The sequence below is a fragment of the Parasteatoda tepidariorum genome, chromosome 6 (assembly GCF_982258835.1).
Source record: "Parasteatoda tepidariorum strain Cologne lab strain chromosome 6, Ptep-v5.0, whole genome shotgun sequence".
NCBI lineage: Eukaryota > Metazoa > Arthropoda > Arachnida > Araneae > Theridiidae > Parasteatoda > Parasteatoda tepidariorum.
In genome coordinates, this window is record NC_141760.1 from 57,272,532 (window position 1) to 57,284,615 (window position 12,084).

The 12,084-nt window shown below is 28.7% G+C and overlaps 1 protein-coding gene across 1 annotated transcript in view; it reads left to right on the plus strand.

The window, feature by feature from the left end:
* The window catches only part of LOC107441319 (cartilage oligomeric matrix protein), a 317,408-nt gene that overhangs the window by 255,562 nt on the left and 49,762 nt on the right, over positions 1–12,084 (plus strand). The window contains exons 9-11 of the mRNA XM_043046110.3: positions 9,728–9,868; positions 11,078–11,155; positions 11,735–11,887. Coding sequence (XP_042902044.1) covers positions 9,728–9,868; positions 11,078–11,155; positions 11,735–11,887 — 372 coding nt within the window. The remainder of the gene's footprint in view (positions 1–9,727; positions 9,869–11,077; positions 11,156–11,734; positions 11,888–12,084) is intronic.

Below are 12,084 nucleotides of genomic sequence, written 5' to 3' on the forward strand. Positions count from 1 at the left end.
TTGTTACGAAGACAAAACTTGGATGCAATAAGAATGAAAAGGATTACCTTTACTATTTTCACCAGCGCTCCACTAAAATTAACTAATTTCTAATTGTACAAAACATTTAAAGAGCATTCTTTTGTATACAAAATCATTAACACCGAAATCTCTAGTCTTACATATTTGTTTAGATACATTCCACTTGCCAAAGAAACCACTTTTGTACTTTAAGATGTAATAAAACTTTTATGTCGATGATTATGTGTGCTAAATTCCACAAGTGTCTTTACAACAATCGATTAGAATACGATGCAAACATTTTTATTTGTCTTCTACAGACAATAAAAGTAGATTAAAATAAAAATTTAAAGCATAAATTCCTTATATGTGAATATTTTTTTTAATTGACTAATAAAAAATTTACGAGCTTTATTTGCATATTATGTATAGTTTAACAGAATAAAAAAAATTACAATAATGCTTGCACTTAAAATAAGTTTCAAAAATATGCCCACACCGTCCTTAGTTTACTTATTGTTTATAAAATTTAATCTAATATTCCATTTCTGAAAAACATAATAATAAATTTAAACTATATTATAAAAATACATGTACACAGTTAAAAAATTCTGGTAAAATTAATCTACTGTATTGCAATGAATGTCTGGTTTAAAAAATATAATTATGGTCAATGAAACCAAAATAAACGGTATTTAAAACATTCATTTGGTAATTGTTTCATTCATGTGATAGATACATGTTTACCGGAAATCAAAATTATAATTCTTAATATCACACATTTACTACAAAATACAAAACTGGAAAGTGAACATAATCGAATAAGTGGTTTTCATATCAATCTCTAAGGTATCCCCATGTAATATCCAAACATTATCACATATTATAAAAAAGTATTTTGTTAATTTTACCAAAATCATTATCAAGATGCTTCGATTAAAATTACCGACCTTTTTTGTGTTCGTTTATAGAGCTAGAAACATGGTGAATTTTATTATATTTCAGTAGTTATAGCCATACTTTTTCTTTAGGGTACAGTCTGTATGTAATGTCTTGAATATGTGTGGATATGATATTTCACTCGTTAGTTTCACCCATAACCTGTTTTTGACGTAATCTTACGCTATGGGGAATTTTGAGCAGCCTCTTTTCGACCTAATATAGGGTTCATGTTTAGTCCTTCAATTCCCTCTTATTTTTGACTTATTTTGTTCTCTACGCTTGTCTGCATGCTTTCAAGAAGCTAAGATTGTCTGCTGGCTAGCAAAGAGATGCATAAAGGCAAACTACAGTTTAACAGGTAAGGTGTTAAGTGTGTGCCATAACACGGTTAAGTGCAATGCGCATAGCCAGGACAGAACTTTAAAAAATAAAAAATAGGGACCTCAAATTATTCTTTAAAAATGAGAGATCCGTTATGTATCTTGATGGCTATTTTATGCATTCCACTTCATAAGACATTGTGTAAAACATTCACGTTTTTTCGAAACTTTCAACTCTGACTTCAGTTTTTAAAACTAAAAAAAATAAACTTCTATGGCGACTTCTAATGAAACTAAACTTCTAAATGCGATAATTGTATCTTTTTTAAATATCTAAGTTTAATCAATTACTTTTTCCTTCGAAACTATTCATCGTAATATGATATGAAGTTTTTGTTCCACTTCTATTCTTACAGAATGTTTTAATCCTTTAAGTAACGTTTTTTTCCCTTCTTCTTTCGAGAAATAGCTGGAATTCGATATAATCATTTATGAAATGACAACAATCGTCATGCAACCGTAAAAACTGCTATAAATCTTGCAACATTTTGGTTTAAAACTATTATGCATTTTTACTTATTGATAACATTAAAATCTATGTTGATAAATCTATTCTCAGTTCGTAATGTATGATTATAATAATATAATTTAGTAGAACTAAAATATGATGTCCATGAATGAAAACACTTATTAAGGGATCAATGGTGAAACAAAATAACAATTAAAAAAAGGATTTTATTTTAAAATCTAAGCTGCACTTCTTTGCTAAGCTGTCACTTTTTCATACAGAGTTTTTAAGTATATAAGCAAGAAACTATGAGTTAAATAACTCCAAATAAGTATAGTAGCTGTAATAAAGTTCATTTTATGTGTTTATTAAAGTTTATTATTTGTGTTTCTTTTTCTAAAGTAGAAAATATATAGTATCATAAAAAAAACATCGATGCATTTTTCCTTTCTATGTATTTGTTGTTTTTTACCTACAATGTTTCGGATTCACCGACACAAAAGAAATTGGATAGCATCCGCTGCAATAATAATGAAACAATTCTTCAAATACGTTTTTTAACGAGTGCCAGATAGCCGAAGTACTGTACGATCGAGTGTCGGGTAATCGAGGTCCTCCTGTAAAACAGATCCAAACTTGTAAAAATTTAATATGTAATATTTTGGAGAGCAATATTAAAAAAAATCAGGTGTCGTTAAAAAAATAACAAAAATGAAGTACTATAATGAATTATTGAAAATGTTCCCCAAGTTCTGCTCTCAGCACCAACCAATTGTCAATTTGATTTACATCATAATACAAATATTGCTTATATAAAGTAATGATCAAATATCTTTTGCCATGCAAAAATTCTAAAAATAAATAGCTACTAAAGATAACGAAAATGTAACAATCTTGACTAAAAGTTGCTTGCAAATGGAAACAAATGGAGAAGAAAAAAACAATGGATAGTCATCAAAAGAGGAAACAAAAAATAACTTTTGGTTCTATGATTCGATTTATTTGTTATATTTTCTTGGGCATTATTTAAAAGACCAAGTAAATTGCTTGAAACCATTCATTCACCTTCAGTGACTCTGTCTACATAAACTTGAAAAAACTGAGTATTTGAACTATAATAACTAAACAGACACTATTAAATAAAAAATAATTGGTTTGCATGAAATCACTTATGTGTTCTCGAGTTTTATACATATATTTTTTTAAATTGCTGTGAGTAAATCATTTGAGGAGATATTAACAATAAAAATATACGACAAAAATAGCTCTTTCTAATTATTAATAGTTAAACCAGGTATCTAATAATTCTTAATAAACATAATTTTGAAATTTTTCACATGTTAATGTCAGTATGATTTTATGAATTTGATTGAAAATGATTAGCTATTTTGTTATTTTAAAATAAAGCTATTTTGTTATTTTAAATTAATTTTGTTATTTTATAATCCTTTTTCATCCTTTATTTAATTTTTAAAAACTGCACTTAACTGTTGTCCTATAAATTACCATGAAACAACTCAAAATTTTGAGAGAAACTTAATTTTGATTTTAAAAAGCATAATTTGTATTCTTTTTTTACTTTCCTAAATTTCTACATTTATTTTATATTTTTTTGCATTATATGATGCATAATTCTAGAATTTAAGATATTCAGGTTTAGTTGCATTTAAAAATATTTAAAAAAAAATTTTTTTTGAATTAAAAAATAAATAAACTGTTTTTCTAAAAATATAAAATTGAAAGAAATAGAAAGAGGAATAGACATATGTATCACTCTACGTAAATAAAAAAAATTCTAAACATTTCTTTCCCATATAATTCATGTACTCAAGTTCTTGTTTTATCCATTCTTTTTCATCCTATGCAACTATTTTTTGTACTTGATATTCGAAACTTAAAAGCAATATTCGATATTGCAGTTCAATCCTAATCGCTTTTAAGCAATCCAAGTAAAAGGATATTTAAAATGGATTCAAAGTAAGTATCATAAGACAGTGGTCTCCAAACCAGCACTGAACCGTCACCGGTCCGTGAATCAATGGTGCCGAAACGTCGATGGAACATTAAATTATTGCCATTTTCCGTTATGTGCTGTATATCTCTCAGGTTTGTACGAATTTCCATGGACGAGAAGTTAACAGGCGAGTGAGAGAAGTTACATACAGCCGCACTAGTCCACGCCTATAATTGTATTTTATGCTGAAGGAATATTTAAATAAAATTAAAATTATTAAATCCAAACAATCTAAAATATAAAAAATTAAAGTCCAACACTCCTACTCAGTGGACTGAGGTTGAATTAACAAACTCTGACCAGTCCAAGGCGATAAAAAGGTTGGGGAGGTATGCCGTAAGAGGTTGTTTATCCCTATATGATAGCTTTTGGCCTGGATAGCCTGGTTGGTAGAGCACTAGGCCCATGTCCAAGAGTTCGTGGGTTCGCTCCCAGGCAGGCGGAAGTGTAGTAAATGGTGACTGATGCACGTTAAATCTGTCGAATCGCGAAGTCCTCCATGTTTCCATAACAAATCAATACCTCTGGGGGCACTGATCCAGGAGTTTTCTTATCTTCAGGATTGGTTCAAAATTACAAGGCTACGGAGTTGAACATTAGTAGACGTAAACCCAGAATTGGGTCAGCTGTTCAACGACGAATATAATATCTGTTAGCTTTTGGCGCTGTGTAGTACTGTAGTCTCATAGTGTTATTTTCAAATAAATGTATCTTAATTTATTAATCAAGTTTAACTAACTTCACGTGTTTATAAAGTTATTAATATGAAAAACAAAAGGCAATCTTAAACAAAATCTTTTTAACCCCTAAAAAAAAAACCTTACTTTCATTAGATTACTTTCCGTAACGTATAAACACACCATTCCAAAATTCATTAAGAACACTTGATCCCATAATCAATCAATAGACCATTTTTTAGAGTATCACGTTTCCGAAAAGCTGTCACAATTTGTCTTTCTATGCATATTGCAGATGTTAATGCAATAAAAAAGAAGAAAAAAAATCTTATTTTGAACTAAAGCAATCTGTGTCAAGGTGTTTGAAAGCTAATTTAAAGGAGGATTAAAGAAATGCAAGCAATCATCATATATTATGAACTGGTGATCGAAAAGGCTAAAAAGAAATTCTTTTTTTACAAAATTCTATTTTTACAAGAAGAGGTGAATTATACTAAAGTAATGAACCAAAAATTTAACTAGATTAGAGAGGCTCCAGTGTTTCTCAAATTGTTGAAAGAATAACCCAAAATTTCCATTTAAACCATAAAATAAGGTTTTTGATTGGCACTTTATTTTGTAAAATATCTTTTTTTATTTCAGTTTTTTTTATTCATTTCATTTACATCAAAGCAATTTAAATCCTTTTTTTTTTCAATGCTGTTTTTGACACACAGATTATAGTTCAGTTAAACCAGTTAAAAACAATACAGTAAATATCACTATATATCATATTCACTATAGGTACATTTTAAATCAAATAAAAGAGAATTTTATAAATTAAGTTTACAAAAGAATTGAGTAAATTTTGCTCTTACTTAATTTTTTCATAAATAAATAATTTAAATTTTTATCACTATGCATAAATAAGATAAAGTTCATCTGTTATTTAATGAAGAAAAAAATACTACGCACTAAAAAATTTCATACCGGCACTAAAACAATTCTGGATATCCCTGAAATGTATTTTACCGCAAAATATTATACCGTAATTTTTACATTAATGTTTTTTAATTGGAGTAATTCAGTGATTTCAGGGGAATTATTACGGTAAAAATTACCGCATGTCAGATTTGTTTTTCTCTAATATATTTCGGTCAAAGCAGATTTTATGGTAACAAAGTACCGGCACTTAAAATGCCGGTACTTTTGACAGTAATTTGACACATATTTTTTTGCAGTGTACTAGAATTAATAGTGTTAAGGTCCCGCAGTGGACTGATCGTTAAGACACGGTTCTCATCAGATTACCGAAGTCAAGCATCACTGGCTGCGGTCAGTGTGCGGGTGGGTGACCCACTTGGATCAGTCTGCGTAGGGACCGAGGGTGTGCGGTATTGGTCCTCGTTAAACTGTGCTACCGTAAAGTGCTCGACTTCGCGCGCAGGTCGTCGGGCTACCGAAGCGGGGGTGCCATCCCCTCCGCAGAGGATGGCATGTCTTCGGATCATCCTCCGGGATGTTTCCCAGACCATCGCCAATAGCCCATTGTGCAGCTCTAGTGCGACGTAAATTAACAACAACAACAACAACAATAGTGTTAAGATTTCAAATCAATAAAATTGCAATGGGCATATTGGTAGGGCCTGGATAGCCTGGTTGGTAGGGCACTAGGCCCATGTCCAAGAGGTCGTGGGTTCAATCCTCGCCGACCGAAGATTCCCCGTGTAGTAAATGGTGACTGATGCACTTCAAATCTGTCGAGTCACAAAGTCCTCCATGTTTCCATAGCAAATCATACCTCTGGGGGTACTGATCCAGGAGTTTCCTTGTCTGCTGGATTGGTTCAAAAGTACGAGGCTACGGAGTTGAACATTGGTAGTCGTAAACCCAATATTTGCTCGCTGTTCAATGACGGTTACAAAATAAAAAATATATATCACGCATAAATAGGCATATCGAGCATAAATAATCATTTGACATTCTCAAAGGAACTTTAATTTTTATAAATTTGTCTTGATTCATACTTTTGTTAAGAAATATAATAACATGGCAGATAATTCTAAACTTATTCGCATTATTTTTAATAATTCTAAATTTAATCTCATAATTTTGCAAAATGATGACCATTTATTTGAATTTTTCTGTTTTCAACAGAGAAAGGTAGATAATACTATTAAGAATATTCAAGTTCTTATTTTGAATAAAAAATACACAAAAGGACTTTTTAAAATCAAAAGATTAGATGTTTCTAGTAAAAAAAGAAAGCAGAACAAAATGTATTTAAGACAAATAAAATACTCTCAAACATTCCCTTACTCAGGAGGTAAAGTGGACAATAACAACAAAAGATATTTTTAACAATCTGCCATTTTGCTTGTTTACCTCCTTTTTTCAATCTTATTTTATAATTTTTATTAAATTAAAGAAAACATAAAATAAATTAATCGATTAAACTGTACAAATTTTTACTGAACAAGAAGCATTTTTTACCTCGCTTTTATCTTATGTTTGTAAAGTTAAATATCAAGCAAACAATATTTAATATAATTAGATTTACAAGACCCTTAATAAGTCACACTTGTTTACATGTTTGCTAAAAGTGCATTGGAATTTCTAAAAAATTTAAAATCCCTGATCCCACAATGAGGAATCCAATGGACCCATCAACTTAGAAATTTCAAATTAAAAGTTGTATCTTGTGGTATATAATTCAATTTGATTCAAAACACACATTTTGAAACATAGTTAGGAATTTAAAGAAATTATGACTTCTCAAATTTATCACATTTTTCATTAAGTCTTTATTGCATCAAAAGTCTTAAGAAAATCGCTCTTGGTGAAAACAAAATTTCGGTAAAAGCTCTTTATAACAACAATTTAAATTTCGTTTATAATTTCAGCAGTTAGACGGTGATTAGTCGCTATAGCAGACTTCTAGAAATATACTCAAATCAAGCTTTTAATGTATACTAACACACTGAACACTACACTCCATTAAATTAAACTTTTTAGTACATAAAGACCCTTCGTCTAATTTGAAATTTCAAGAGTTGAAGATCTTGAAGGAATCCTCTGGCTTTCTACGACATTTTTGTTATTGAAAAATTAGTTATAGGCTTTTACTTGAATGAATACGTGTTTCACAATTTTTTCGAAAAATTCTTGCGCATTATCAAGAACGAAAAAAATGGATAAGAATATTGCTGGTTGTAGATCAAACTTTTCCAAAATTTTAGATACTTCTTTTAAGATAATATAAAGTTTTTTTTTTTATAAAACTTGTATTTTTCCATTTTGGATTATCATGAGAGTTTTATGTTTATACACTGCTCTGATTATTCATAATCAGAAAAAGCTTTATATCGACAACTTTCAGGCATTTTTTTTAAATTTCGATATCAGAGTAAAGTTTAATCCTGTACAAAATACTACTAATTAGTAACTGATACATTTTGTATGACTTAAAATTTACGAGTTTTCAAGTCTTAAAAGAGTCGGTAATTGGAACCTTTCAAATGATTTCAAAGTTTTTATGAGAATCATAAGTGCTTTTTTTTGGCTGACAATGACTTACTTTCATAACTTTTCTTGATATACTGACAATTCCTTACACCAGTCAAAATTTTAAAATAATATATAATTTATTTTACGCTTGCAGTTATATTTATTTTTAAATAATTTAATTCCTCTTGAACCAAATTTAAAAAAACGATTGGTTTGCTTTATTTTCAATGGTTTTTTTGTCATTTCATGTTTTCGTTTATGCAAGAAGAATAGAGAGAGTTCAGACCATTATTTTCTCTTATTAGTTGCCCAAATTTCCTGGAACCTTTCTAGGTCTTTGCGTTCTCAATTTCAAATAAAACTATTTCATTTTTTTAAAACCTTTGCAATGGATTTCTTGATTGCATTTCTGTAATAGAATTTTTTTACTTGTGTGTAGCGTGTTTCAAAATAAGGAAAATATGGCCAAAAAATTACTTTTTTGCTTTGTTTTTTTCATTTTGTTTTACTTATTTAATAAAATTAGTATCTATAATTTCACAGATTAATCTTTTAAACAGTGTATTTAATTATCCTATTTTGAGAATTTTAATATCTGTTACAAATTGTAATATGTTACTTATCTATTTTCTGAGAAAGATGTTTAATAGTGATTTAGTTTGTTACAAATATGATAAGTTATTTATAGAAGACAATTTAAAAATAGCATATTCTCCTTAGTTAAATTTTTTCTGAGATTTTTTTTATAACTCATTTGGATTAAATATAAAGATTTTCTTGATATGTAAAAGATTTTTTTATGTCATTGAATAAAAACATCAACTTCTAAGACGAATGTCTGTAAATATCCGTCAGTTGTTACTCATTAAAATATCTAGCAATAATCATGCTTAAAATTTATTTGCGCAGATAAGTAGAAGATATTTCATGATAAAATTTGTTTGATATATGTGTATACACTGCATATTGAAGAACTTCCATCTAAAACAACTAAAAACAAAAAAAATTTAAACACTCACATGACAAAAGATATTAAATCACTACTTAAAAATTTGGAAAATCGAAAATCTAACAATGTATACTGTCAAGAAAGTTCAAAACAACATTGGTAGAGTATTCTGCGAAACCTTCTCCAATTTAAACTTTTAGAACCTTCTCAAGCATGAAATATGTAAAATATGTAAATAAAAGGTCGCGAAACAATAGTTAAATGAAGAAGTCATTAATGAAAAAGGCATGTCTTAAAACCTCGAGTCCTGTTAAATTATTGCAGATTTCATTAAACTAAAATAACTTTAATGTTTTTCGTCCCAACTTTTCTCATTGGTGGTTCAACACATGAGCTTTTCTTTTCTTTTTCACTGTTCATTCCATAACGCTTACTTCTTTTCTAAAAAATATCTATTCTGAAATTATATATTAAAGATGGTGATTACAGAACACCCACCTTTTAACGCTATTTTAAAGCTGGAAAATGCAACAGAATATTTTCAAACTGTATACAGAAAGCACTATAGTATTCCAATATTCATTAAAAGCACTTTTAAACATATTAAATGCATTTATTATGTTAGCGATTGCGCATTCTAGAGTTCAGGGCAACTTTTGCTCAAACATTTTTATTACTCAATTTGCAAAAAATTACAAATGAAAAAAACTACAGAATATTCTAATCTTTTTCCAAGAGTATAGATTTCGAATTTCATGAAATATTTTTAGTTCATAGAGCAATTTGTCCAACACATCTGCCAATAATTAATCTAAGCGTATATACTTTCAGTGTAAAGTTGCAAGACCTTGCCATCCACAAACAACTTGTTTAAATGTCGCTCCAGGATTTCGATGTGGTCCATGTCCAGCCGGATTTACAGGAAGAGAAGTGCAAGGAATTGGTATAGAATATGCCAGAACTATCAGACAGGTACTAATATTCGTAATGAAATATGTTTTTACTTAGATTGACCTGCATCTAAAATATTTTTCAAATATACATTGCACTGTACTGAAATCAATTTTCTATGCAGTAATGATAATGTTATTATAATACAAAATAATCTTAATGACTTTAAAAATATAATCGCTTATCAAAAGTACTTGAAACAAATTTATATCCTCTAAATTATGAGAAGACCTATATTTTCAATTTTGCTAATTTTATATTCAGCTAATTTTATAATTTTGTTAAAGGGGATTTTCCTTTTAATTCCAGTCCTTTTCAGTGGGAAAAAATTGGCACAAAGGTGAAATACTTACAATATAAAAGGTGATGAAATGGAAACATAAAGCCTCATTTATTTTTTAGCTATACATTTTGTTTTATAGAGTGCAGAAAATGAAATTTTGATTTATATCCTGCGATATATAAGTATTGTCTCTGAAAGTGAGGATTTTTTTAGCGAAGAAAACAACAGGAGTAATTAATGAAATAGCTCAAATCTAGAAAATAGACCTCTGGCAACTTAGGTTTAAATACACCGCTATGCTTGTTTTATCTGTCTGTATAATGCCACAGGCTACACAAAGTTCAGGACTGAACGAATCAAAGTTGCTCCGTTCGTAGTATCCCATTGTTTTCTGGCTAACAGTGAGGAGGTTTTGTTTGTAACTCTCTTTTCACAACTAATGCAAATTACTTTGATTCTAAAATTTCCTTCAAGTTGGGAAAATTTTTCTAAACTAAAAATATTTCTTATCAAATTTTGGTCTACAATTTAAATTATACAAATTAGGAACATTAAACGCCATAAAGTTGTCTGCTCAATGCTAAATGAAAATATTTATGAGGTATTATTTTTTCAAAATAAATCAAGTGGAGGTACTGTGGAGGAGTTTCTTAATTATTTTTTTTATTATTTATTTTTTGCAAGTTAAGTAAAACATCACATGTAATTGAATAATTTTGGATGTTAGAAAAATCGTTAAATCTTATTAGAATTGTTTAGAAAAAAGTTATAAAAAATTTTATTTTCCTACGGTCATAAAGTAATTTTGTTCAGATACATTAAATATAATCTTTAAATTGCCTATATTTGTTATCAATATTCACAATATTTAGTTCTTAATATTTCTCCTATAAATTATTTTTTTTTTAAAATTATTTTTGTACTAAAATTGCCTTTTTTTATTTTAGGTTTGTGTAGACATTAATGAATGTGACGATGGTCGAAATGGAGGTTGTGTTGAAAATTCTCAATGCGTAAATGAAATGGTGAGTTTAAAACAATGTTTTTCATCCATTACAGTGAGATGAAAGATAACTTTAAGTAATGTTATATGCAGATTACTGCAAGTATAACAGACAGTTTATTTTTTTCATTAGAGCATAGAAGTTATTACTCTTTTTTTTTTAAAAAAATGAAAATTTGTCTTTCGGATATCATGCATTTCTAAAGTTTCTATTACATTATGCTGCTACTTAAAATTGAATATGATAATATAAAATTAAATGTTAATATGTTAATTTTTACTATTAAAATACTAGAATAAATATTCACCTTACATGGTCATTAAATGATATCAATTTAATCAAATTTTAGTTTTAAGTTTTATTAATAAAAAAATGTAGTAAAAATTATACTAACATTTATAAATGATATATTCAGTTTTATTGCTTTTTTTAACCTTATGAATATTATAGCTCATTTAAAAAAAACCGTATCGTTAAAAGGAGCAATAGAGTGTAAATAATTGGCTACATAGGCAATAGGACCTGGTGTACTTTCAATTATAAAAAATATAATTGAATAATGGTAAATAGTTTTTATGAGTATTTTAAATGCAATTACAGGGTACATTTACTTGTGGCGAATGTATTGAGGGTTTTGTAGGAAATCAAACGAGTGGTTGCCACCCACATCCGGGGATGTGTCCAGATGGAACAATTTGCGATGGCAACGCTGACTGTGAGTTAAGGAGAGGTCTAGTTAGATATCAATGTAAGGTAAGTCAGTTAAGATTATACTTTAAGGCTCTGAAATGAAATTTATTTCTTCAATTCACGTTATTGCGGTTTATTACATAAGAAGATATTCAAGTTCTTAAGTTCGTGAAGTTATTCCTCGAATGAAAACTTTTATATATTCTCGAATTTACAGATTTTCAAAAGACTTTGCGCAAGTTAGGGATAGATGACACTGC